At 51.9% G+C, this 27,975-nt stretch overlaps 1 protein-coding gene and 1 long non-coding RNA gene across 5 annotated transcripts; one reads left to right on the top strand and one right to left on the bottom strand.

Moving 5' to 3' along the window:
• Positions 1 to 11: 11 nt before the first annotated feature.
• CCDC136 (coiled-coil domain containing 136) lies at positions 12 to 26,644 on the bottom strand. 4 transcript variants are annotated; one of them, XM_036089289.2, is made up of 19 exons: positions 26,490 to 26,644; positions 25,599 to 25,706; positions 23,790 to 24,038; positions 23,638 to 23,712; positions 19,295 to 19,618; positions 16,390 to 16,501; positions 15,654 to 15,822; positions 15,248 to 15,388; positions 14,753 to 14,911; positions 14,304 to 14,474; positions 13,701 to 13,886; positions 11,864 to 12,058; positions 11,136 to 11,363; positions 9,200 to 9,697; positions 8,640 to 8,867; positions 7,285 to 7,563; positions 6,312 to 6,614; positions 4,328 to 4,434; positions 12 to 352 (listed from the first exon to the last, which is right to left on the bottom strand). In XM_036089289.2, exons 1-18 carry the CDS (start codon positions 26,545 to 26,547, stop codon positions 4,333 to 4,335), a joined length of 3,585 nt encoding a protein of 1,194 aa, XP_035945182.2. In that variant the 5' UTR covers positions 26,548 to 26,644; the 3' UTR covers positions 12 to 352; positions 4,328 to 4,332. The 4 variants fall into 4 exon arrangements, with proteins under 4 accessions (XP_035945182.2, XP_077915673.1, XP_035945184.1 ...); XM_078059547.1 differs by lacking the exon at positions 4,328 to 4,434; XM_036089291.2 differs by lacking the exons at positions 6,312 to 6,614; positions 7,285 to 7,563; positions 8,640 to 8,867; ... (1 more) ...; positions 11,136 to 11,363; positions 11,864 to 12,058.
• On the top strand, positions 25,715 to 27,975 carry LOC118533847 (uncharacterized). Its single transcript, XR_004916389.1, has 2 exons — positions 25,715 to 26,065; positions 27,654 to 27,975. It is a non-coding gene; the product is annotated as an uncharacterized LOC118533847 (long non-coding RNA).

The raw sequence follows: 27,975 nt of genomic DNA, 5'->3' as shown, positions 1-27,975 counted from the left end.
GCCACAAAGTCTCAGGTCATTAGGCTGATATTTAATCACACAGAACCCAGGTTCTTATACAAGGCAGGAGATGGCAGCCGGCAGCGCCCCATAACCTTTCCAGCCTGGGTGACTGAGGCTAAGGAGATGGGGACACATGGGACACATGGGTGGGGTGGGGGCTCTGGCACAGTGTGTCCTGCCCAAAGCTGGGGGTAGTGGCCACTGGGGATCTGCCCCCTCGGCTGGCCCAGGTCTGCCATCACTCCATGAGGCAGAGCTCGGACTCCTGCGGTCGCATGCTGGGTAACACATACAGAGCCACAGCCGCAATAGCCAAGAACACCACAGGCTTCCACATCCCAAACATGTTCTGTGGGGACCAAAGACAAATGGTGAGTGCCCAGCCTTCGGAACCCTTCCCTAAGCCAGAGGCTCCCCTGTCTACTGGCACTGGAGAGACATCAGGAACCTCACGGTCTGGTCTCTCTCGCCTCCTGGGTAACTGCCGGAGACAATGTGGTCTTAGTGCTGGTGGTGCGAGGTATCTGGAACAACACTAGGTGTACCCCCTGAGGGGACTGCGTGTATTCATGCCCAACGGAATGAGGAGAACACCAGTTCCTGGGTGAAGAAGCGAGCTCAGGAGGCAGACCAAAGAGTATCCGGATGGTTGCAATGAGAAAGGATCAAGTGCCACGGCAAGAAAAAGAGGGTAAACTGGGCCCTTTGGGAAAAGCAGCAGTGCCTCGTTGGCTTTACGCAGGAGCAACAAACTCAGTCAAAAGGATAAGACTGAAGGGGAAGTAAAGAAAGCACACCACAGAGTGCAGGCGAACATGAGGTTCGTGGGCAGCCCAAACCTTTTCTGGACAATGATGTTGGTTCGAGGAACCTCAAGGAAGCCGGTCACGGGCCCCGGAGACAAAGGCCTTAAAACACCCCTGGGCACCAGTGTGTTGATGGACTTCCTGGCATGTGCCAGCGTGCTGAGGCTTCCAGACTCTGCTGACCACAGCAAATCCTGCTGATTCGTGGGACAACAAAGAAGCATCCTTTAGGGAACACGAAATCGTGGACAATACATACTTAGGGAAATAGTTCCTATTGTTATTACTTTTTTTATTGTATTACTTGAAAGACAGAATTTGGGTTGAGTCATAAGCTATGGCATAATAACAGAAGGATGATTTTAGGTAAGAGCAGAGTATAGTACTGATGCTAAGAATGCATTTGCTCAGAGAATAATGGAACTAAAAAGAGGACTTTAAGCCAGCTATAAAGAGCAAAGATGATCTCCTACATTTGTAGAAATAGTTACTAAAAAGAGCAGCACAAATGAAATGGAAAGCGAAACAATGCTGGAGGTGGATATACAGAGTAATTTATATAAGAAAGTAACTGGAAAGGAAGCTAGAAAGAGTATCTACATGCTTAGATGCTTATATCCTAATGTACACTGCTAAAAACGTCAGTCTGATGTTCTTAAAGAAGGACAGAGCGGGGTGCCTGTGTGGTTCAGTTGGTTAAGCATCTGACTCTGGATTTCGGCTCAGGTCACGACCTCAGGGTGGTGAGATCCAGCCCGGCACTGGGCTCTGTGCTGGCTGTGGGGCCTGCTTGGGATTCTCTCTCTGCTCCCCCCCACTTAAATAAGTTAAATTAAATTTTAAAAAAAGGACAGAGCTAGACCCATAAATGTGAACTGATACCCTTTATACCAGTCAGAGGCACGTTCCAGACTGGCTGAGTTCCAGACTGGCTGAGGGCTGGTCCCAAAGGGGTAAGTCACATCAGGCTTTCCTTACAGACTAGGTTACTAAGTTGACAGATCAAAGAAATGTTTTTGGATTTTATCAACACATCTGACAGATTTTCCATGATCTCCTTGGAGAGAACAAGAGGAAATAAGAGTATGGTACCAGCACAGGTTGCTGTGTGACCATCTGTCATGTGACCAATGAGCTGGATAAAAGAGAGCCTGGAGAGACAACACTCCAGAGGGTCGGCCCTCACCCTTAATGTGCACCAACAGGGCGCCTGGCTGGCTCAGTTGGAAGAGTATGCGACTCTTGATCTCGGGGTCGTGAGTTCAAGCCCTATGTACGGGGTAGAGATCACTTAAATAAGACTTTTAAAAAAAATAATGCACACGAACATATGAAAGTAGGCTGGTCGCCCTTGAGGAGGATGTGGAGCTGGCAGGGAAATGGATAATCTGAAACCGCAAGGTCAAGATTAAAAAAAAAGAAAAAACAAACTCCACAGGTTACATCAATGGACTATACCAAATAGGAATGAATAAAAAATTCTGCCTCAGATCCAAAAAATCAATTGCAGGTAGAAAACGGGGAGAGGATACTTAGCATATGCAATACGCAAAGGGGCTTTATAAACAACACACGCAGAGAGTTAACAACGTGACATTAGTTGTCAAGAGAGCTAATGCCCCTGGGGGCTGTGTGAAGAGAAGTACACAGTCTTCCTAATTACATGGAACCAACCAGGGAAAACTGCTCAAAATGAGGAGAGATGGGAAGGGGGAGGCAAGGTTGGAATTCTAGCTGTTGCTAATATTAGTCCTTAGAAATCAATTCACAATTCACTGGCGGTATTACTTGACCTCTCCATGCCTTAGTTTTATTACATATAAAATCATAATAAAAGCCACCTCGTTGGGTTGTTGCAAAGATTAAATGAGTTTATATGTAAGGTGATTAGAACAGTGCCAGGCACATAGTATGTATGCTGTAAGTATACACTTTTTAAATTATTTATGGGGTGTTTTATTATTTATGAAGAACTTTCATAAACATGAACGCCTGTGATCATCACATGAGGAAGGCAGAGGTTTTACCATCCTTCACTGTCATTTGAAGAAACTAATGTTCCCATTATGCATTTTGCCCACTGGGACTAAGCGGTAAGAGGCAGAGACAGACTGGGCCAGGTTCTCACCTGTCAGCCACACTTTCTACAGAGCTACGCTGCCTCAGCTCCTGGACTGGGAGCTGCAGAGTGGGGCACAGCCCGACCCCCCAAGAGCACCCTGACCCAGGAGCTCCTTCCTCTCACTCTGTGTGGGCCTGGCTGAGGTGCAGAAAGGTTATGGCCAAATGCTTTGGGTCTCCTCCCCTAGGGGCTGAGAAATCTGGATGTGGACAGTACAGGGATAGGGACCCTGTCACTAAAGGAGCTAGACTGTTCGTGGGGAGTAAATGGAACACCTTAAAGAGGAGAAAGGATGAAGAGGAAAAAAATGAGGGGAGAAGGAAGGAGAAAAGGATGCTGCTAAGTGCTACCAACATATGCTTCAGCTGCCGCCCCAACCTGTGCATTAAGCCAGCGGCACTTCATTTGCAGGGGTGAGAAGGGAGGGTGGGAAGTGGGGGGGGGGGCAGGGGAGCAGGAGAAAGGAGCCAGAACAGGCCAGGAGAGAATAGTTTATGGGTTCCAAAGACAGGTGGAACCCTAGGGCTCTACCCTGGGACCTAAGACCACATTCTGCCTCCTAAATTTGGTATCCTGTTGACAGACCAGATTACATGGGCCGAGGCCAAGTGGAAGGTGCCCAGAATATGTCAGCCTTGGCGCCCTGGGAATACTTGCATCTCGTTCTTTTCACCAGTACCACATTATGTCCAAAAAGCCTGGCTTGGGAAGGCAATTACAATAGAGTCTGGACCCCAAAAGGGATAAACATAGAACTATAAAATATTTCCTGGCATTCTGGTTCTGAGTTTTCTGAAGACCAGAAGTCCCAAATCAGAGAATTTCTCCGTTGAAAGAACACAATGTGGTAGGGGTTTCTGTTCCATTTTCGCCAAGTCTGGAGGACAAATTGAGCCTGCCCTCATACAAATGCCCCTGGTAAGGGAGTTAGGGTTGGGGTTGGGGGTTGGTCACAACACTCCGGAATTCCTCTCTCACCCAACAGGGGAGGCGCAGTGATGCCTTATTTTGCCATCCTGGGTGGTGACAGTAGTGAGAGCAAAGAGCACTCAGGTCAGCCTTGCAGACAGACATCAGCTCATCAGAAGTGGTCAGGCATTTTTCAAAGAAGCAACAGTGCTGGGATCATCCAAAGTTTTCCCAGCCAGAGGACAGAAACTCAAACCGTGTCAACAGTATGCATTCCAACTCACTATGTGTTAGGAAGACGCTCAGAGGTGCTATGGGCTTTGCAGTAGCCCAAGGAGAAGCCAGGGCTAAAACTCAGCCCCTGAGTATCCTGTTGTCAAAGGGCTAAAAGCAAGAAGCAAGCAAGCGAGAGAAAGGGCAAAGAGGAGAGGCCAGGGCCCCTGCACCCCCCCTCTACCCTCCGAAGGAGAGGACTCGGTAGCAGTACCTGTGTCAGGACGACGTCTCGGCCCACCAGCACCAGAGCAAAGCCGATATGACCACCAGGGCTACGAGAGGCAAGGAGAAGATGGGGGGCTCAGGGGCAGGGGATGGCTGCAACATATCAAATGAGAAGGAAGCACAGGGAGAGGCCAGGAGATGGGGGGGGCGGATATAAAAAGACAGAAACACATGAATCCAATGGATAATGAAGATGAGAAAACAAAGGGAAAAGAGAAAGAGATCAAGAGGTTAAACAACAGGCAGTGAGGGCAGCCGTATCTCTCCTCTGCGCCCGGGCCTGGATCTTCCCACTGGCAGCCTGTGGAGGATGCAAACCTGAATGGGTTAAGCAGCTGCTTAGGTCCAAATCAGGTGGGGAGGCCAGTCTGCTGGCTGGCCATATCCCTCTCATCTTGCCAAGCAGTGGTGATCTGCCCTAGACCGTTCGTACAGGTCAGTAACTCTGGAAAAGGGAAGCTCCGAGAGTAAAGCCGGGCTCTCCGGATGAGGAGGACGTATACTTCTCCTGGGTCACTCAGTCTCCTGCCAGGCCACCCGCCCCACCCCCCACCCCCCGTTAGCCCACTTTTTCTGGCTGCTGTCCACCGAATCTCAGTGTTCTGGGCCCTGGCCCCTACGATCCCCTAGAGTCTAACGCCGTTGTTGTGAGACAAAATGCACTCCAACAGGCTAACAATGGAGAAGTGCTAGCTCTTTGACTGCAACAATCTTCCAGAGAGAAAGTGAATTCGCAGGCAGTAACATACACCGTTAGAGCTGCCTGCAAAAGATGCAGGACCCGCCGAGGCAAAGGGACACCTCCGTATGTAGACACAAGGAACGCGCTCAACTTCGAAGTACAAGGATCCGGTCTGGCGTTTAGAGATGTTGGCACCCAAGGCAAGGAAATCGAGGAGGCTCTGAACCAGCATGTGGTGGAATATGATGAATTCGAAGAAACAGAGCACTGGGGAAGAGGCTGCGGTGGCTCCTACTTTTTACATCCTAAGTAATGGTCCTCTGCCACAAGGTTAACAGAGACCTGCATGCTAGATCCCTAGCCACTGCTGCGGACTGAGCTGCCGGAAAACTCCAGATAGCCTTAGAACTGACTGGGACATCCCACCACAAGAGACTTATTTTCTTCCCCGGTGTTTAGAAAGATGGAAAGAGCCTGTACCATAAACCGAGGACTTATTCAGGAAGTACTCACTCTTCAGGGAATCAGAGCCCCCAGTTAACCTCAACTAGTGCAGGAATTCAGCTGGTACATACCTGTGCAGATGTACCAGTAGTTAAAATACAGAAATACTTTTGTATGGTTGGTACGTTACCCAGGATACTCCCATCCCAACCTCTCAAGATCTAGCAACTAAAGGGTTAGGACTCTGGTTGCTCTCCCCGGACTGGCCCACGCCCCTGCTGTGCGGACTAAAATATTCTATTACTTCTGACCACCCCCAGCCCCTCTCCTCATGCCCTGTAATACGCAGAACCCGAAAGCCACACCTACCCCCCCGAACACCCCTAACAGCAACAACAAATGTCAACCTAACAGGGCACCTCGAGGAGGCAGGACTGAGCGACTAACGCAGGCTGGCAAATAGCCTGAAGCGGGCCTCACACCATCCGTGTCCTCAGTGCAGTGCTAGGTGAAGGGGGGAAGACCTCCTGACGTAAGGAGCGAGGGCTGCCACAGAGGTGAAAGCAGGCAGGACTGCAACGGCCCCACCCTGGTTCCCAGAAAAGGTGATCTTTGAGACACAGGTAGGTCCACAGCAAAGTGGTCTCAGCCCGCCATTTCCCGTGGAGAGCCCACTTCCACCACTCCTGGCTCCATCTCCACTCTCCCCGAACGCTAGGCCTCAGGGCTGGCTGGCCTATACGCTCCTGCAGAAGTCCATCCTCGGGCTGGGTCACCCCGCCACACCAGGGCACCGGACCCCAGAGCCCACTTCCCACTCGGTCCAGCCTTCGACTGCGGTTACCTTTTTGCTCTCAGAAAGCTTGAGGGGGTTGTTTCCCTCTGAAGCTTCAGGGCAAGTGTCGCTGGCGCTCTCATCTTTGTTGTCGTCTTCCTTGCCCTCCTGCTCTTGGGACTCTTCATAACACCCCTCCTCAGCTTTTGCGGACTTAATCTCTGCAGGCTCTGACGGCACAGAAACCAGTTCATGGCAGGAGTCCTGCTTCGAGTCCTTTTTGATTTCCTCCTCTTCCTCCTCCACTTCCTCTTGTATTAGGACACCTAAGTCCGTGTGGCTGGCCTTGTAGTACAGCACCACCTCCAGGCTCTGCGGGCGGAGGCAGGGCAGGACGGGGCCGCGGTTACCGCCAGGAGGCCTACCTGCGCGAGAAGCCGGGCTGCCTCAAGCGCGCTCTGCTTCCCAGCCCGGCACGGCGCGCACACAGCACCGCGTTCTGGCACCGAGGCTCCCCGAGCGTCGTGTGGGCAGTCCCGCCCAGCCTCTCGGGACCCACACGGCCATCCGGACAGCTACCAGAGCTAGAATCTTGGGCTCTGCCCCTCAGCTGCCGCCTCCGACCCCTGCAAGGCGGCTACGACTCCTATTTCCTCCCCTCCTCCTCACGTAGGAGTCCACCACCGCTTCGAATTAATTCCTTCTTTTCATCCATTTGGTCCCTCTCTTGGGCACATAAGCCAGGAAGAAAAGGGGCCCCAGTAGATTGGGCTGAGCTGATTGGAGCCGTCGTCCATCCTAGGGGCTATGGTCCTTTGGGGCTGTGCCCCCAGGTATAAGTGGTCTGTGTTCCGCTCCCCTTACCTTCAGAGCAAAAGGAAGTAACGGAATTGCTACCAAGAGAGATCTACTCTAATACATGAGAGAGACCAGAAGCTTCTCTACAAATACCTCACCTGGCCGGAATGGTGGTGGTGGTGATTTTTCCTCCCAAGATCTCCTCTGCCTTTCTGCTTATCAGGCTACTAAGGTTATTACTCACCTTTTCGTTCTCATAGCAGCCCTCAGAACCGTCCAGGCTTGGTTTGGTCACCTTTTTGTTTTTAACCCCGTTGGCATTTTTGTTCCTATTCTCATTGCCACTTTTCCCCTTGGTCTCTCTGGGAACAGAATTCTTCTCCTTGAGCTGGCGGAGCTCTTCCTGGCAGCACTGCAGCTGGCCCTCCAGCTGCTCCTGCACGGCCAGAAGCCGCCCCTGCTCATCCATGCTCGCCTGGTACTGCAGCTGCAGCTCCCGCAGCTTGGCCTGCAGCTCTTTGATCTGCGGGGGCGGGGGGGGGAGGGGGGGTGCGGACGGCCGGTCACCCACAGCCCGGCCTGGGGGTCACTGCCTCAGAGTCTGCCCTGCTAAGGCCCATGGGGGAGTAGACGAGAGAGGAAACGTTAAACTGCAGGATACGAGCCTCTAAAGCGGTTTCAGAAATAGCTTCTAAATGAGGTACCTGATGATTTACACCTAATGGGATCAAAAAAGGATGACTTAAATTATGTTTTTACTGGGACCTGTCTGGGGAATAACTATAGAGCTGCCCCTTCTGAAGCTCAGGGCTTTATTATGGACGTCTTTTTGATGGAAACTCCTACTTCGCCCAAGCTATTTCTCTAACAGGTACCAACTACCTAAGGAACTGTGTGGTCCACTCCTGAAAGTGTGCCTGGGCTCCTGCAAACCTCACCCTGGAAACAGAGGCAAATTCCAACCCTGCTCCCTAATTTCTGGTTTTGTCTTCCCTGACTTCTGGCATCACAGTCTCCCTGGTAGGTAACAATACTAAGCAACCGAGGCCCCCGGGCTGACTGTTGTCTGAACTCTCCCATGCATACACAGTGAGTCCCGCTGGACTGTGGACTACTCTTGGGCAGGAAGAATGCCTTCTGTCCCATCCCTCATGGACACAGAGCACCCTTCTTGGCATTATAAGGGATCCGAAAGGAGGCAAGGCTCTGCCCTCGAGGTACTTACAATCTAGTTGAAGAGACAAGTACACCAAAAATAACTAAAGGTGAAAAAATACAACTCTATAGAAGTGCTCTGGGACACAGCAAAAGAGGGAAGTGGTAAAAGGAAAAAGAGAAAAATTATTCAGAGTCTTGATGATGAGTATATCTCAGCACAGTGAGCATGTGAGGACCGTCCACCAGTGCTGTGGCAGAGTGCCCAGCCTCCTGGGGTTCAGCCCCTGCTCTGTTCCTCCGACCAGGAAGGGGGCAACTCTGCAGAGCAAGCAGTGAGCTCCCGGGCCTCCTTCCTCAGCCTCTCCGAAATGGCTAGGGCCTATGACCTGCTCTGGCTCTAGGGACTCCTAGAAGAAACCTTGCCTCCCACATAGCAGTTACCTCGTTCTTGTCCTTGTCGTTTGGGGAGGCAGCGGGCTTCTCAAGGCTTTCCATGCATTCCTTGAATTCCTTTTCACAGGCGACCAGCTCTTCCTTCAGCTCTTTCTGCCTGTCCAACAGCTTTTTCATCCGGTCTTGCAGCTGGTCATGTTCCCCCTGGCTGAGCTGGTACATGGCCTGCACCCCCTGCAGCTTGATCACCACCTTGGCGACCACGTCCTCACAGTGCTGCGGAGGGTGGAGGAGTAATGACCGCACCCTGAGAAGGACCTGCCCTCCGCCCCACTCTCTTTGCTAGGCCCCATTCTGGGTATAGCACAATGGCGGCAAGGATCTGAAGCTGCGCTGGGGCTAATTCTGTGTTTCTTCCCATAAAGCACCATCGCTGTGATGGGAGCATCTCCATATTAGACAGGCGGATTGCCTCATTCATTTCCGGTGACCCAGCTCAGCTCTGACCCTGCCGCCCACCTCACTTCTTGCACCCTTCCCTGGTGACTTCTCTCTTAGTAAGACAAGAGGCTTTTCTCCCTGTCTGACCTCTCCTCTGGCTCTTTTACCTCTAGGTCTTCAGGCTCGGCAGGTCCGTCATGAGTGCTGCTGCCGTAACTCCCGTAACAGGTGTCCGAGCTGGCACTGCTGCCGTAGCTCTTCTTATAGATGCTGCTGCCGCTGCTGCCGGTGCAATAGCTCCTCTCGCTGCTCTCCGGGGCGCTGCTGCTGCTGTCATAGCTCTTGAGAAAGCTCTCGGTGCTGGCCTGGGTGCTACCGTAACTCTTGTGATAGCTCCCGCCGTCATCGAGGCCGCTCCCGTAACTCCTGCGGGAGTCCTCGCTGCTGGCGGCCCTGCGGCCATGGTTCTTCTCCAAGCTCATTCTGCTGGAAGGGGACCGGACCTGGAGCAGCTGCATTTCCTCCAGGCAGAGCTGCAGGTCGGCCCGCAGCCTCTTCCGCTCCTCGAGGAGCCTGCCCTGCTCCCGCTGCAGTAGCTCCTGCTCGGCCTGCGTGCCCTCGTAGAGCACCTGCAGCGCTTGCATCTGGGCGATGACCAGCTTGGACTGCCAGGAGTGGGTGAGGAGACATTACCATTACTCCAGACGCTGCCGTCCTTCTCGCCGCAGCCCTCCTGGGGCAGATGTCTGCGGGCACACTTCAGAGACCCGCACACCTGCGCTCCAGTCTCACCACAGCCTAGGTCTTTAACCGCCTGCAGCTACTGGCATGTCAGTTACTTGCTCGTTGGGGAAAATCTACCCCGGGCAGATATTCTGCGATTTCCAGGCTCCCATTTCGGCTGGTTTCTAAACTCTGGTACATCCCTCTCTCCTTGCAGCAGAGCTGAGTGATAATCGAGAACACTCTGGCTCCCTACCCTACCCTCTTCTCAGTCAGGATATACCCATTATCCTGACCTTGGGGCTCAGTCCCCTCCCCCGCCCCCAATTCTAAAATCAGCCCCGGCCCTGAATGTGAGCCTACAAGAATGCCTCCCTCAGATGTGGACCTGGAATTAAGGTCTCACTACAAGTCCCTGCACCTCCTGTCCCAACTCTGAATCTGGCCTCTAGGCATGTTTCCCAGGCCCTCTGGGCCTGGCTTCTTGGCTGCTAATGCCCAGGATGAGATCTGATCAGTTAAGGAAAGAGTTCTACCTGGTTCCTGGTCTCTGTGTTATCCAGGCTGAAATCTGATGCCTCTGGAATCTGACCAAATCTCAGTTTGGATTTCTGCAATTCCCTGGTTCTCCCTATCCAGGCTAATATTTGAATGAATAGGGCTAGCCTTAAATTGAAACTGTCTACCTGCTCTTCCTTGCCCACCCTGAGACCTCAGACCAAATGCATTCCCCAACCCCAAACAGACTTATCAGGAAATCTCCACCAGTGTGACCTCAGAGGCATAACCCCTTCCTGGTGCTTGTGATGCATGGATTCTCTAGTCTAACCCTCTTGACCTGTTATTGCCACCAAAGTTCCAATGAAGACAGTGTGGCCAGTACCATTAATGCCACAGGCTAGGAATTCTTCCCTTGGAAACGAATGGCCCCAGATTTGTCTCAGGTAGAACACCGGAAGGTTATAGATTTTGATCACTGAAGGTGTACTGCTTAATTATCAACCAGCTCATGAGAAAAGGATGACATGCTCAGAGTCAGTCCCAAGGAATCCAGACAAACACTAAGTTGCTATTATAAATCTGGAAAATGATGTTGAAGGGGCTGCATCAAATTATCAGGTGATTAGATTCTCGGGTCACCCTGATCCATCCTAGGTGTTCACAGCACTTCAACTGGGCATGTATCTGATTGAGATCCTCAGCCCATAGCTAAAACCACATTTTCATGAGCCCATGGGTGGTCATGGCTGAAGAAGGGGGCCTTAGTCTCATCCTTACTCTTGGCCAGTCAGGCCTTCCTAACTCTGAGCCTTCCATGGAGCCCGCTCCCCTACCATGCTGTTGTCCCCAGAACTGTCTCCCTGCTTCTTGCTCTGTTACCTTGTCGTGACCACACTTGGAGGACTTAGGTGATTTGGAATCGTTGGGATTCTCCAACACATCCCGGAAACGAGACATTTTGAAAAGATGCAGCTCTTCGTGCAGATCTGACTGTTCTTTGAGCACACTTTCTTGACTCTGTACCAGTTTTTTCTGCTCTTCCTGCATACCTTGGTAGAACAGCTGTAGTTCACACAGGTCTTGTAACTTTGTAAGTAGCTCCTGACTCTGCGAGGTGGAGTGGGAAGGAAGCGGGCAGGAACTGTGGTAGTTACGTGGGAAGACCCATGCCTCCTTCCTGCTGGGGACCCTTCCCTTAGGAGTCTCTGGGTTGGCTCTGAACAGCCATCTGGGACGGGGTCGGTGTGGCGGGGGAATGGTCTTTCTATGGAGACCCACTAGGTGAGTAGCCACGATCTCGTATGTTTGCAGGTATTTTGTAGTTTACAAAGTTCTCTCAGAGTATATTTTCTCCAGAGGGACTAAAAATCTAAAGAGAAAATGCTGGACAGATTCCCGAGTATACTATGTGTTTTAAGATTTAAAACCCTAATCAGCTATATGGAACTTTTTGGTTTGAAGAGATCGGTGACAAAGTAAGGAGGGGCTGATGCAGAAAAGAAAAGGTTCGATTCCCCCCCTGTTCTTTTTCCCAAGTATAGTCACACCTCGGAAGCTTCTCCAAGCAGCTTCTCCCTAGTTAGCGGCCGTTCCCTGGCTGGGGTTACCTTAGGGAGGAGACCAGCTTTGGGTAGCGGGAACGTGAGCCTGTGCAGCTCTTCTTGCAGCTGCCCCTGCTCCTCCTGCATCCTCCTCTGATCCTCCAGGAGCTCGCACTGCTCCATCTGCAGCTGCCCCATCTCCTTCTGGCTGGCCTGGTACTTTTCCTGCAACTCTGTCAGTCTGGACAGCAGTGTGTCACACTGTGGACGGGGGAGGAGGGAGTTGCGGAGGGGCGGTTACTCTGTGAGGCACTGCTCTGCACCGTCCAGCTGGCAGAGCCCTTCTGTGCTCTCCTGCCCTTTGTGGTTCAGCAGGGGCCCCCACCCTCTACAGCCCCCTTGGACTGACCATCCCAAGCCACACTGCACCCATACAGGTTTAGACACCGAACGGGAAGCCCCGGCGGGCCGCTCAGGACTGTTCGGCTATGCTGCAAATTTCATCTACTGGTCCCTTCTGAGAGCCCTGTGAGGGGAGTGTTACCAACACCCCTCCCTTCTCATGACCCCACCTTCCTTTCCTTTGGCCCTTCCCTGTGGTACACACCGTTCTCCGGCCCTGCTGGGAGTTCTAGTTCCTGTCACTGTCATCATCCCCAGTTGGTTTTATACCTAATTATACTCCTTACCAATAAAAACGTCACCCGATTTGTCCCCATTTTTGTTTTCATAATCATCTTTTTAAATCTCTAGAAAAATATGGGCTATTGCTGAATTTGGGTTGAGAAGACTAAATTATCCCATGATTCCAAGAACCCAAACCTTCTAATATCAAACTCATCTCCATGCTGTTTTTAGGACAAGAGGAAAAGCTGGCTCCGTGTCAGCATGCTTCTCCCTCCCCACAGTCTCTTCTACTAGGAGAGGAGCGGATAAGCAAGTCCTGGACACTCTGGCCTCTAAGCTGAGCGGGAACAGAAGAAGGAAATGTGAGCCTGGGTGTAGAAAGGCAGGTGGACCGTTGGGAGTGGTCCAAATAACCTCCCCATTCTGGGTCTTCAGGAGGCCTTTCCCCGGGGACACAGCCTGCTGGCTGTGGTAGGGGTCACTGGGGATTTGGGCAGAAGGTGACTGGCTCCTCCAGCTTTTGAGAATCTCGTGCCTTTTCTCCATCATGTTTCAACACCTTCCATTTCCTATCAGTGATCAGGAGCTGAAAGTGCTCAACACAGGGTAACTGATAATGACTTTTTACACACTATGGGAAAAAAGAAAATGAATAAGGAAGGCCTTACTTATCACTACAAGGATTTATTACTACAAGCAAGGGGGAAAAGAATAGTATTCTGTTCAATTTAAAGAGGGTAGAACTCAAGCTTAAAGAACTTCACTCTTCCGAGGTCACAGAGTAAACCCTGGAAGAACCTAGGTCCTTCTAATATCCAATCAGCACTCTAGGCACAAGACCATGTCATCTGACCAGAGCATCTGCAATCTGCCTGAGAAAACTGGACCTTCTCTTCTTAGGTCGAATGAGGAAAGCTGTGTATGTGGGCTTTGTGTATGTTCTTCTCCACAAACGACAAGCTATCACTACAGTCCTAATAACAGAGTATAAATGTCTACACACATGGATCAAGTGCAAAACCCTCTGGTGTTCAGACAGGATCCAGCTGTACTGATCCTACTAGGCTGTGGCTTGGGCTCAAAGTCAAGATCAAGGCAAACTGTTTAAAAGTTAACAGCATGGGACTCTGCCTCTGTTTCCTGATTCGCACGCTCAGCTGTGACTGTAAAGGAAGCTCATCAAGCCCCTCGGTTGGATGACTGCACCTTTTGCCCTTACAACTCCTCTCTCCAGAGGAAGTACCCAGGAGATCTCACCTCTCTTAAGTACAATTACCTTATTAGCACATTTCCCCTTTTCCTCTGGGATGGGCTTGGTGGTCTTGAGCTCCTTCAGCTCCTGCTGGCAAAGCAGGAGGTCCTGCTCGAGCTGATCATACATGTACTTCTGCCGCTCCAGCTCTTCCTTGCTGGTCTGGTACAGCCGCTTCATCTCCTGAAGCTGGGCGTGCATCTCTGCATTCTGGGGTAGGGGAGGCAGGCCCCGCCATCATCCCAGAAGCCCCTGCAGCTGCACTCTCTCCTCTCAGACAGGGACTAAGGGATCCTACTCGGTCCTTTCCAGTCCCAATTTCATCCCACTGGGGGTGACCTGAGATGGACCCTAAAAGGCTCTACACAGGGACCTTCTGGGGCTTCCTTTTCGGGCAGGTGGGGAAGAAAGAGAGCTACCTTTTTATAGGCTGATTTTTTTATTAAAAATCAAAGGAAGCTGAGAGCGTCGTGACTCTCTGAGATCACCTTTCTACTAGGCACCTCTTTACACCCCGCACCAAGGGCTGTACCATAGAGCTCCTACGATGCTCCCTCCTCCTTGGCACTATTGCTCTCACAGAAGATTCCATCTGGCTACATCTCCCTCACCTGGAGCTTCTTTTACCTTCTCACTGCTCTCCTGGAAGGAGGCCACGATGTCCTTGAGGCGCTGCACCTCCGCCTCATGGTACCGCAGGTCCCCGCACAGCTGTCGCTGCACTTCCAGCAGCTGGTCCTTCTCGCACGTGATGTGCTGGTACTGGAGCTGCAGCTTCTGTAGCCGCCACAGTAACTCCTGCGGTGGAGGGGGCCGTGGGCAGTACCTCTGCGGTCATCAACCCGCTCGCTCTTCTGCCTGAGTCACTCTCGGACACGGACAGTCTAAGGCCTGCCTTCTCCCTGCCCCTCGCTGACCGGCTGTCCTCTCGTCCGGCACAGTGCCCGGGGGTGGCCGGAGGCCCCTACCAGAGGCGCTGCACGGCTGGCAGCCGCCCTTAGTTTAACTCCGCTCTGGGCCACCTTCCCCAAAACCTCTTAGCACCTCGGGTGCCCCTCGCCTCCTTTTGTTGTTACCTTCTCATTTGGGCTTTCTACGACTGTGGATTTCAAGACTTTGAGCTGCCGGAGCTCAGACTGAAGTTGTAGTTGCACCTTCAAGAGCTCATTCTGCTCATCCTGGCTAGCATCATACTTTTGCTGCAGGGCACAGAGTCTGGTCTTCAGCTCCTCGTTCTGTGGTGGGAGGATGTGGGTAGAACAGTTACTCTCAAGAAACAGCAGACCCCTCCTCAGACCAGTTTGGGTCCTTTCCAGACGTAGACATCTTGAGGAGCGCCCACAGGTCTACGGTTGGGTTTCTTCTCTGAGGCAGACACTCAGTAATGACTACCATCTCTAGAATGCAATGCTACGTGACTTCTCCAACTGGTCTCCAGTAGACTGTACCCTTGGTCGCAGGGCAAGAGTCAGCAGAGCACAACCTTGCTCTGCGTTCATCCTTCCCCGACGCAGCAACTCCATGGAGGCCCGTGTGCCCTCCCCAAATGCCCTTCCCCTGGCAGTGTTTACCTGGGTGACATTGTGGGAAGTCTGAAACCGAAGCACCTCATTCTGTGCACACTTGAGCTCCCTCTGCAGCCGCCTCTGCTCCTCCTCACTCGTCTGACGATGATGCTGTAGTTCTTGCAACTCACAACACAACTCCTTACACTGTGCAGGAGATGGAACAGAAAGGCCGACTAAGGATGCACTTCGAGAATAGGCTTGGCGGGCGCGGGGGGCGGGGATAGGCTTGGAAAGAAGATGACATTCCTTTCATTGGAATATTTACACCAGGCAAGCAAGCGAGACCCCAGAGTACTACCCCCTGCCATAGTGCATGCCCCCTTTGTCGGCCCTGTGTCTAAGGAGATGTTTCTACCATGGGCCAGCAGAGGGTAAAAGAGAGACAATGAAGGTGCCTGCCTTCCCCTACCTTGTTCTGCATGTCATGCATCTGCTCTTCAGCTCCCAGTAGCTGTTGTCGCAACAACTGGGTTTCAGGATCAGGTTCCAGAAAATCCATTTCTGAAGTCTGAGACTCTGCTGACATCATACCCTTTAGCATTTGGGACTCCAGCCACTTTTCTGTTGCTCTTCGTGTCCTGTGATACAGAACCCCAGAGCCATGTTTGGGTAAGTGCTCTGCCTGGCATCACCTGCTAAGTGTGCTTGGTCCTGATGCCTTTATTTTAGGCCAAGATGGTAAAGAGCCTTCTACTGTAGTTTATCTCCTAAATAAACATGCTGAGAAGGTGAAGAAAAAGTCCCAGCACCTCAATCAAGGCATGTTTGGCTCTGGGAGACCTAAGCATGCTAGTCTAGTTGGGCTCAAGGCTGGGCCTTATGTCAAGCCAGCTCTAATCTGGAGGCCCTACACCATTAGACTGAATCCATTCTGTGTAGACAACAAAGGAATCACTTCTGATCAACTCTAGGGCAGAGCAAACCAGACCCCAATCCCTAGAATGGAAGAAAACTAAATTTTAGAACCCCAGTCCTGAGACAGCTGGATCTCCATGCCTGCTTCTAGGCGGCATCCATACCCTGTGAAGGACTGGCTGTCTAGGAGCAGAGAGACATTCATTAGCCTGCATCTGCCTTCACTGATTCTACTCAAGAGAAAAGCCCAAAGCAGAGCCCTGCAGAGCCCCCTAGCCAGCTAGCTGTACCTCTCACTCTCCAGATCCGCAAGCTGCCCTGTGAGGCTGCTGTTACTCTCCTGCAGGGCCCGGTACTCCTCGTTCAGGAAGCGGCAGCGTTCCCGCAGTTGCTGCAACTCTTCTGCAAAGGGCAAATGGAGACATGTGAGATCCTAGGGGAGAAGCACTGGTAATCAGCCCCTACTTTTCCTACCTAGAAATCAGATAGCAGAAGGCCGAATAGCTTCTTTTTTCCTAAAGACAGAAGACACACCACATGCGGCGGCTTAGAAGACAAGGCCCCCCAAATTCCACACTGCTATGTGTATTTGTCCTCTTTCAGGTAGCTGCCCTTCTTTTCATCTGCCCAGAAGCTCTGCCCTGTGTGCCCATCTTCAAAACCCCAACCAAGGCAGAGTCTTGAGATTTTAGGAGCTCGTGAAGGTTTTAATTGAGTTTCTGGGTTATTGTATTTCAAGTTTCCATTGAACTGTTTATGATTACCTTCCTATTACTCTTTTAGTACAAGAGCTGAGGGATGTGAACTGCCGGATGTCACACCGCTAGTCCTGGCCTTTCAGAGACAACTCCGGCATCCTGAACGTCCTTTTACTTACTTATCACCACACCAAATACACTGGCCAGCATGTGGTCAAGAATTCTTTCTAATGATCTTTTATCTGCTCAAAGAAGAGCCCATCCCAACCAGACCCACATACCATCTTCAATCACCAGCAGAGATCTCATTGAAATGCCCCAGCACATGTTCCTAAGTACCAGGTACCAGTACTTTTTAAAGCTGCAATCATGGGCGCCTGGGTGGTTCAGTCAGTTAAGCATCTGCCTTTGGCTCAGGTCATGATCCCGGAGTCCTGGGATCAAGTCCCACATCGGGCTCCCTGCTCAGCATGGAGTCTGCTTGTCCCTCTCCCTCTGCCCCTCCCCTTGCTTGTTCTCTCTCTAATAAATAAATAAAATTTTTTCCAAAAAAATAAAGCTGCAATCATATAAACACCCCTATCTATCTTGTTTCTTCCTGATTAAGAATTATTTCTCTTAGGGGTGCCTGTGGCTCAGTCGGTTAAGTGCCTGCCTTTGGCTCAGGTCATGATCCCAGGGTCCTGGGATCAAGTCCCGCATCGGGCTCCTTGCTCAGCAGGGAGTCTACTTCTCCCTCTCCCTCTGCCCCTCCCCCTGCTGTGCTCTCTCTCTCTCTCAAATAAATAAAATCTTTAAAAGAAAAAAAAAAGAATTATTTCTCTTAGAATACCAATTCTACTGATATTTAAAGAACATTAATTTACTCCAATTAGAACACAAGGCCTATCTTATCTGCTGTAAGATTCAACACCCTGAAATTCACGTCTAATGTTCCTTCTTTATTCCAATCAAAAGTCCTTGGAATACTGCAGATTATCATGGAAGGAAGGAAGGAAACTAATCTTTAATACAAGCCAACCATGTGCTAAGCATTAGACTTGATGGTTTCAGCCTCACATTCAGTTAGTCTGTGAGTACTTCAACATACTAGGCATTTCATTTAATCCCAAAAATAGCCTTGTAAGGTTTTCTTTCTCTTTTTTTTTTTTAAATAAACTTTTAATTTTACAATAGTTTTAGATTCACAGAAAAGTTACAAAGATGGTGCAAAATTCCCCGGGAGAGCTTTCACCTCGTTTCCCCTATTGTTAACATCTTACCATGGGTATATTTGTCACAACTCAGGAATCAACATTCATAAATTACTGTTAAATAAACTGAACATTTTATTCAGATTTCTCTCCATTTTCCCTAAGGTCCTTTCCTGTTCCAGGATCCCCTCTGCCTGTAAAGTTTTTTGTGTTTTTTTTTTAAAGATTTTATTTGTTTGACAGAGAAAGACACAGCAAGAGAGGGAACACAAGCAGGGGGAGTGGGAGAGGGAGAAGCAGGCTTCCCATGGAGCAGGGAGCCTGATGCGGGGCTCGATCCCAGGACCTTGGGATCATGACCTGAGCCGAAGGCAGACGCTTAACAACTGAGCCACCCAGGTGCCCCTGGCTGTAAAGTTTTATTAACCAATTTTACAGATACAGAAACTAAGGTTCAGAGAGATAATAACCAGGCCAAGTTCATCCCACTAATTAGCAGAACTGAGATTCTGAACTCAGGTCTGTTTAACTTCGACCCAAGCTCTCCCACTGTGCTGGCCTCACTCTCCTGGCACCACCAGTCCAAAGGCTCTTCCGAGAAGCTTGTTACAGCTGGGAAACTTGCAGTTCTTTGATTCCTTGTTGATTGCCTCTGCTTGACCTGGCCTAATACAGGGCCTCCCATTATACTCAGATCATAAATCTAGCCTCAAAATAAAGGCATACTCTCTGATGTCATGAATCCTAGCAACTAGCTGGGAGACTCATTGTCTGAAAGCAGAGCTCTAAGGTTTTTAGTACCTCATGTATTACTGGAAATAACCTCTCTTCCTCTCCAGCTGTCTTGTGCTCTGATTTGTTGCCCCCTAAAGCTTCTACGCTGGAGAGGACTCAAGGAGCCTAAGCATTAGCATCCTGGGACCTGGGAGCAGGACTAGAGGCCCCCCCATAATGCGGGCCAGGCAAACTGCCATGCCAGAGCAGCAGGTAGTTTCCTAAGGTGACCAGCCCCTTATCCTCCCATCCTGGCACTGGAGACTTTCTTAGGAAGGGCTCTCCCATATGGCTCTCTGAGGAAGAATTCTCAAGGTACATCTCCACAGTGCTATTTCTTATACCACCACTGACCGGTTTTGTGACATCTGGATAAGTTTTTCTCCCTTATAGTCTTGAATTCAACCTGGAAGTTTTTTCTAGAGGTTCCCAGTTCATGATCTAAGACCATCTTCCACCATCTTTTTGGATACTAACTCCCTCTGCTTGGCTTTACTGACAGACCAGGAAAAAGGCTTGCCCTCTCGTACCTTGCATCTCAGAGTAATCTGAAAGATTTAAACTATTGGATGGATCAGAGCTCTTCATTTCCATTTCTGCACGGAGGGAAGTGATCTCCATTTCATACTCTCCCCGGATGCGCTCCATGTCGTCAAGCTCATTCTGCATCCGGCAGAGATCATCCTGCAGGGATGCTATGTCACTCTCATGCTCAGTCGCGGAGTCCTCTGCTGCTTGCCGCAGATTCTGGATCTCAGTCTGGGCCAAGTGCAATTCCTGTTCTATTTCCTTAAGTTCCCTTTCTTTCTCTCGCTCCAACAGGGAAATCTCCTCTCGTAGAGACCGCAGCTCACCTGCAAAGCCCAGAGGTTGGGATGGTCAAGAGGATAAGTGAACTCATCTACCATGTTCTAGAGGCAGAAAGTTAAAGGCAGACTTATTTCTTATCTGGAAACTACTGGCAATCTAGTCTCTACCCCATCAGCGAAGTATAGCTTCATCGGCTATGGAATAAAAGGAGTACCTAAGAAGGGAATGGAGTGACTCCATGTAGTAAGGTGCAGTAGAAAGGCAGATTCTGGGCGCCTGGGTGGCTCAGTTGGTTAAGCAACTGCCTTCAGCTCGGGTCATGATCCTGGAGTCCGGGGATCGATTCCCGCATTGGGCTCCCTGCTCAGCGGGGAGTCTGCTTCTCCCTCTGACCCTCTCCGCCTCATGCTTTATCTCATTCTCTCTCTCTCAAATAAATAAATAAAATCTTTAAAAAAAAAAAAAAAAAGGCAGATTCTGGCACCAAAGCAACACCTTGGGCTACTGCAAACAAAAAGTATTAAGTGCTTCTACGCTGAAGACCAAAACTAATTTACAGTATTTTACTGATGCACTGAGTTTTTCCAAAAATTCCCTGACTAAAAAAATTTACACACACTATTCTCATCTATTTAGTCTGGAAGCTTAGAAATTACAGAGCCTCGCAGGTAAGAGCCTCACAGGTAAGTACTGGCCCCTAACGTGTATTTAGAGTTCACTGCTGAAATTCAAATGTAGGCTCATCACATGGTAACCAAACATGGCTATGTCCTTGATGTCAGGGTTCAAATTTCCCTTAGGTTCCCCTCTAAGGTCTGGCCCTAAAAAAATGGCCTTCTCAGATCCACTGGAGAATGGAGGAAGGTCTTCCTCAGCCAAGCAAGCTCTCGATGTGGAGCACAAAGGGGCAGGGCACGCCCAGGATGGAGAGGCGGGGCTTGCAGGCCCCAGGGGGAGGGGCTTATCCGAAAACTGGGCGGGGCGGACCCTGGCCGGGACTTGGGAGGACTGGACCCGGATTCCGAAGACCTAGCGCCGGTTGACAGGGGGTGTGGGTCGGTCGGGGAGAAGCGGAGGGCCCGGCAGTTGAGCTGTGGGACAGAGAAGTAGGTTCTTACTCACTGGTTATGGCCTCCATCTCGTCGGCCCCCCCGCAAGCGGTCTCCCTGGGGGGCCCCCCCGCCGCCGGCCGGTCCCGGCCCCCGCGGGGCTGTGGCGGCCGGAACGGCCTCAACACCAGCTACCTCTGAGGTCGCGCGCGCCCCCTCTTGGCGGAAACGGGCAACGCGCGTGCGCAAGGACGATCTCTATTTCCTCCCGCGGGGTGGCGCTTGGGTGTCTTCACCAGACCGCAGTCCCTAGCTTGCTTGAGAGCTCACGCTCAGAAACAACCCTAGTGAGTAAGGAGTCGCTCCAGAACTTCTGTTTCCCCAAGTAGTTGCCTACCTGCCTGTCTACTGACTTCCCTCCTCCTTGTAAGGGAGTATGTCCCTTCTCCAAGCAAAGGTCTTTTTCGGCTCTACTGGATTGTTTCCTTCATCATACAAACGTGATCTAGTGTAGTGAGTGAGTCCTATCTCAAGCCCGCCCCCCCCAACTCTCCCTTGACTTCATTCCCTTTCCCCTTATTTCTCTGCTTCTCTTCAAAACATGACTACTGTAATTATCTGTACTCACCTTCTCTATTTCACCTCCCCTTTCCTCTTTAATCCCAATCTGATCAGGCTTCTGTCTTCACCGAAGTATCTCAGAGCCCTCCATCTTGCCAAATCCAATGGCCACCTTATTTGATTTAGCAACTTTTGAATCTCTTTGAAACACTTTCTGCTCTTGGCGGTCAGGGCATCAAAGGCTTCTGCTGTTCCTCCTACCTCAGTCTCTTTTGTTCATATCTCCTCTACTGGACCTTTAAATACTGGAGTATCCCTGGGACAGGGCCTTTCCTCTTCTTCCTGTCTCTCCCTGTGATTTCATGGTGATCTCTCAGGGATTCAAATGCCATCTATATGCTAACGACTCCCAAATTTATATCTCCAGCCTTGATTTCTCCCCTTGTTCTAGATTCATATATCCAACTGCCCCCTTATAACATACTAATTTATTTAGATGTCATTAGTGACTTCAAACTCAACATGTAAAAACATGTCTCCAATGGTTCCCTTAGCCCTCAGACTTGTTCTTTGCTAAGTCTTCCCCATCCCAATAAATGACAGCACTGTCCATCCAGTTTCTCAAGGCAAATTTATCTTCCATATCTCTCCTATTCCCACCCCACCCCACCCTCCACCCTATCCAATTCATCAGAAGTCCTGAGGTCTCCACCTTCAATATAAGACCCTCCCATGTCTTTTTACTAAGAATAAAAACCAAACCTCCCAGCTGGCCTATAAGGCCCTTTGTAATCTGGTCTCAGCCTGCCTCTCAGAACTCTCTCTTGGGGCGCCTGAGTGGCTCAGTCGTTAAGCGTCTGCCTTTGGCTCAGGTCATGATCCCAGGGTCCTGGGATCGAGCCCCGCATCGGGCTCCCTGCTCCGTGGGAAGCCTGCTTCTCCCTCTCCCACTCCCTCTGCTTGTGTTCCCTCTTTCGCTGTATTTCTCTCTGTCAAATAAATAAATAAAATCTTAAAAAAAAAAAAAAAAGAACTCTCTCTTACCAGGGGCCTCCACATGCACTCTGCTCCAGCCACAATGGCTTTTGTTCTGCAAACACATGAAGCTCATTCCTGCCTCTGAGCTTTTGCAGTTGCTATTCCTTCTGCCTGGTATGCTCTTCCCTCAGATCTTTCTCTTTATTCAAGCCTTAGCTCAAATGTCATCTTCTCAAAGAGGACTTTTCTAACTGCCCCATCAAAAAAAGTTCTCATCTCACCCCATCTGTCTATTTCATATTGTTACATTGTCTTCATAGTGTTTATTGCCACCTGGACTTATGTCGTTTATATTCTGCCTCTCCCCATTACAATGTACTCTTCATTAGGGCAGGGATCTGGTCTGTCTTGTTCATAGCTTGTCCTCCGAGTATATAGGTACTCAATAAATGAATGATAAACAAATAAATTAGCACCATTTTACAGATAAGGAACTGAGTCTCAGAAAGATAAAAGTGACTTGCCGAAGATCCTAAAGCTTGTTATGTGGCAGAGTTGGGCCCAGAACCTAGGTGATCCGAGACTAGTGCTCACACTGTTTTCCCAGATACAACACATCTCCAGCCATTTCTCTCCTTCACCCTCTTCCCATCCATTGTCTACTTCTCCTGCATCTACCTAGGCTTATATCTTTCCCTTCTCTTTTCCTCCCCTTCCTCCACCTTTGCTTCTTCCTCTCCAGGCCTGCTTCCTGGCCTTCCTTTTTTCTCCATTTATATTTTCCATTTGGTTTGATCTCAGTTCTCCCTGGAGAGCCCCTGCGGTTTTCTAGGGCAGCTCCCCTAAACCTTCTGGAAGTCCATGGAAGTAACAAAAGCTGCCTCTTTTTTTGGTGGTGCCGTGGAATGTGGGACACCTGCCTTGCTGCTTTCCAGAGACAAAGGGATGTGGGCGTTAGAATAAAGGGATTTGGGGCCACAAGCTCGGGCCTAGGAAGCAAGAGAAACGTTCTCATCTGCTTCCCTTAAAAGAGCAGAGTCCCCTTCAGTCACTTCTCATTGGCTCATTGCTCTTCCCCTGGTGCCCTTGTAGGGACAGGGAAAAGCAGTCTGGTTATAGGTATTCGGCCCTGATTACCTGCCCCCCTGACCTGGAGAACAAAGGGAAAAGGATACAGGTGTGAAGGGAGGAAGCTGGAGGAGAGAAAAGGGAGAGTGTCAGCCAGAGAGAGAAGATGTGAAATGGGAGGGCAAGAAAGGGCAGGGGAGGGCAGAAGAGCCAGGTAGAGATGCAAAGAACAGATATTAGGTAAAGAAGAGAATGGAGAGAGAAGGAGAAAAGGGTGAGAATAGTAAGGGGGAAATGAGGAGAAAGTACTGAATTAGTTTATATTTGTCTGCTATGCTTCAGCCAAACCCTCAGGACAAAAGTACTTGGATGGCCACCTTCCCTCCAGTCCCAGAGTTGGGAATTACCTTGGAGCTGCTGGATCTGCTTGGTGAACACCTCTGCCTGCTGGGCGCTGGCCAGCCGTTCATCCTCCAGGAGCCCTGCAGTGAGAGGGGGTGCAGGCGTGAGCCTGGGATCCAGGGAGCCCAGGCCCTGTGGCCCCCTCCCGGGCACTCACCCTGCAGCTCCAGGGAGTCATCCTCATGCTGCCCCGCCAGCTCCCGGGTCTCCTCCAGCTCTGCCACCAGCTGGAGCACCTGGGCCCTCAGCTCTTCCAGCTCTGTCTCGGTGAGGCTCAGGCCCCGGTGCTTGCTGACAGACAGGGAGCTCACACTGCCACCCTTCTGCACTTGCTCTTCCTCTTCTTCCACCTCTTCTTCCTCCTCTTCCTCTTCCTCCTCATAGAGAGCTGGGAGTAACACTTCCCCTAGAAGAGAAACCCATCCCCCCAGGGGCTTGGAGTCAACTTCCTTTCCAGAGTCCTTCAAGGGCCCTCAAGCTCATGGTCCCAGGGCAGGGATGGTATAATAGTGCCACCTGGTGTCCCCCAAGGAGTCCCTGGGCAGGACCTGCACTCATGATTCGTCCTCAGGTGTAAGGTCTCCCATTCCCCTCCCAGGCCCTTTCTGGACCAGGATTGTACCAGGTGGCCTCCTAGTAACTGCCTTCGGGCAAACTGAGCAGCTGGGTGCTGGTCAGCCATGTGAGCTTACACAAGGATACCTGCTTCTTCCAGTCCTGGTGGTCCCTGCGTTGGGGACAAGTACCCAAGAAAGGATTCAGACGCTGGGCGTGTCTTTAGGCTGAATGGGGCAAGAGTTACAGTTTGGGGTTTGTCCAAAGTTAAAAAGTTATCCAGGTGGCTTGGGAGAAATTAGCTGTTCCATAATGAGAAAGGGTTGCCTATCAACAGTTAGAGAAAGGAAACATCTGAATGAAATGATTCTAAAATGTTTTACCGGATAAACACTGGGGCCCTTTCAAATGTATTCTATCACATAGCCTTTTTGAAATTTTCTGCAAGGTCCACCTTCCTTTTCTCTGCGTAGTGTCAGGAGGCCTCTCCCCTCCCCAAGTGTTATAAGGCCCCTCCTCCCATGCTGACCATAGGGCAATTTTCAGGTTTCAAGTCCCAGGTTTTACTTGCGTGTAAAAGAAAGCCTACCATTTTAATGCATTAAGAAACTGGGGTGTACTGGTCCCCAGCCTCTGGTTGGTGAGTACCCCCTCCTTTGCTGCAATGCAGTTCCTTGAAATAGTGACATTTTGTCAGGATACTGATTATTTGCTTTGTTTTACAATTCTGAATCCCTGGTCTCACAACAGCAGCCTAAGGTTCATCTGGGACCCCTTGTGTCCTCTGTCCCCCATAGGGGAGCAGGGTTGCCCACACAGTGTGCATTGGGACCTGGGGACACTTCACAGGAAGTCCTGGGAAGCGGACAGGCATCCTTCCAGGGGCCTGGTGTTGGCAGCAACTGCCAAGTCACCTGGTACGGTGGGGATACGTGGGTTTTGCAAGGTTGGCCTCACGTGCCCCCTCCCAGGCAATTCTTTCAGGCCAGCCACAAGGCTTACATTCAAAGTTAGTGGTGGTGGCACCAGAAAGAGAATGCTCACTTCCCTGCTTTTCAAAAATATGAGACAGCTTGGGATCTGGGTCGGGTGGCAGTGAGAACAAACCCCCTGCTGAAAGGCTGCTTCAAAGCTCTGTCCAACGAGGCCTCTTTCTCTGTCTGGCAGCTCCCCCTGAGACACACAACCTGGTTAGCTGGTGATTAGGGCCCCAAAGGGATGTACCCAGAACCTCCCTCAAAGCCTGAGCCCTGAGGAGGGGTAGAACTCAGACCTGAAGGGTAGAGGGGGCTCAGGTGAGCTAGAGGAAGGGCTCTGTCCTGGCTGGGAGTTCTGGGGACCGGATGGGGTAAGGAGGAGGGAAGGGAAATTGGCTGAGGGGACAGAAAGCAAGCTTTTTTGGAAAACTCACCCTCCATAGCTTGCATCCCCCGCCGCTCCAGGGACCCCCAGCGTTGGCCTTTCTTCCTTTCACAACCCTCAGACGCCTCATAGGAGCCTAAAGTGGTCACTGTGGGTCCTGTGAGCAGGGAGAGAGGAGGCACGGTGGGCTGCTAGGGGCCTGGGGGCTGGGGTGCACGGGAGAGAGAAAGGGACGTGCCTTCCAGCCCTCTGGAGCCCTGGAGTTTTTAATCCCGGTGGAAGTGCTTGGCTCACTCTGCCCAGGCTGCGACCCTCCTCCCGCAGCCGCCCCTCGAGCTGGGCCTGCGGGGACCCCGCCCTGTGCTGCCCAAGCTCCTCAGCATCCCCAGCTCCAGGCTCCTCTCCCAGCACGGACAGAAAGGGTGTGTGTCTCTTTAGCCGGGAGGGGACAGGGAGGAGACGGGCAAGGATGGAAGCGAGGGCAGGAGCCAGGGAAGATGAGGCTGAAAGGGTGAGGTGCGTGGCAGGGGAAAGGGGTGATTCGGGGAGGAGGGGGCGTGTGGCAAGGGGTTCTGGGCCGGAGCCGCTCCCCTCCCCTCCATTCTCTCCCTGGACCTCGTCCACCCCACCCTCGCCCTGCTCTCGAAGCCTTCGAGCCGGAGTGGGCGCAGGGTCTGGGGCCCCCAGGGCTGGACAGACGGGGTGGAGAGGGTTCGGGGCGAGGGACGGCCAGGGGAGGATGCGACCGGTGTGGGGAAGACCCAGCCGGGAAAGATGGAGTCCGGGCCCGGGGTGGGGGGCAGGATGGAGGGAGGAAGACGGGACGACGGAAAGGTGGGAGCGGCGGAGGGAGGGAGGGAGGACGAGGGGGTCTGGAGGGAGGAGAGATGAAGAAGAGGAAGGAGTGGCGGTGGAGAGGTGAGGGAGGGGCGGCTCTGACCTGGGCCCGGGCAGCTCCAGCCCGCGGCGCCCGCGCCGGCCCCGGCGCCCGCCTCCATGGCCGCTCGCGCCGCCGCCGCCGCCGCTCGGAGGAGACGCCGCAGCCGCCAGGCCGGGGACCCGGAGCCGGGTGCGCAGGGGGAAGGAGGGCGGGCCGAGGGGGCGGGGCCTGGCCCGGCCACCTGACGCCGCCCCCGCCCGGAAGCCCTCCCTCCACCCGGCTCCGGGACCCGGTGGCGGCGAGCGGGCGCGGAGAGGCCGAGGGAGCGCGTCCCCCGACACACCCCACGACCCGGGCGTGGGAGAGGGGGAGAGGACGGGAGCCACTCGGGGCATGAGGTTGCCCCAGGAGTGGCCACAAGATCCCCTGGTTCTGGCGAAGGGTCCTGCCCAGAGTGGGCTGCGCGGGGGGACCCCCGGGGCCATGTGTCAGCGTCCCGTCCCGCGCAGCGATGGGGGAGAAAGGGGACAAAGCTGGACGAACCCTCCGGTCCTGTTTCCTCCAAACGCGCAGACACACGCCCACCGAGCAGGGCCCGAGTCCCCCACCTCCGCAGGCAGCGCGGACCTCCGGCCGCCGGCCCCATTCCTGCGCGGTGGCCTCTTGCGTCCCAGGACTGCGTGAAGGCAGGAGAAGGAAAGCCAAGGCGGAGATACGTGAACTGCAGGGCCCTGATCTCTCTACTTCCCTCGCGCCCCCACCAAGCCAGGACCAGGGACCGTCTTAGGAGGGCCGCTCCTTGGCCCCACACAGCCCTCGCTGCCTGAAGACCGCCTCTCTCCACCACTGTCCCTTCCCACCTGGCCCCACACCCTCTGAGCTTCGAGCCACGACCACTACCCACCGTGCCTCGGTAGCCTGTTCGGAGTGGGCACTACTGATTTTCACTCTCACACGAGGGAGATGTGGAAACCCAGAGGGCTTATTTCACTAACTCATTGAAGGAACATCTACCACCGGGTGCCGGATCTTGAGGAGGCAATTGTTCTCACATCTCTCCAGGTCTCAGCCAGGAAAGAAGTGGGTACACTTGGGAACCAGGCAGTCCCAACACACCCAGAAAAGTGTTAGGAGATTCTTGAGCCAGGGACACACACCAGTCCCTTTTCTTGCATATCCACTCACTAGGTTATGGACATACATTGTCTGTGTTCACCCCCACAGGCTTCCAGGTTCACAAGCCCTCCATATTCTTCAGGACAGAGGCCCTTCTTTGCCTGGACATCCCTACTTATTCTTCAACCCTCCGTTGGGAGTCACCTCTAGCAGCCTTCCCTGATGCCCACCCTTAGACCAGTAGAAGCCTGCTGTGCTCCACCCTTCCTCCTTCCCTCTTAGGGCAGCGCCTGTCACTTTCAGGTGTCAAGATCAGGTTTTTACTCTTGTGTCTGCCCAAATTCCGGAAGATTGGGAAGTACCTTAGTCATTTTTGTATCTCCAGCATCTGACAAAGTATCTGACACAATAAATGAGAAAGGTAAATCTC

Source organism: Halichoerus grypus, chromosome 12, assembly GCF_964656455.1.
Source record: "Halichoerus grypus chromosome 12, mHalGry1.hap1.1, whole genome shotgun sequence".
NCBI lineage: Eukaryota > Metazoa > Chordata > Mammalia > Carnivora > Phocidae > Halichoerus > Halichoerus grypus.
The sequence above is the reverse complement of the archived record's forward strand: the minus strand, read 5'-3'. Positions and strand labels throughout refer to the sequence as shown.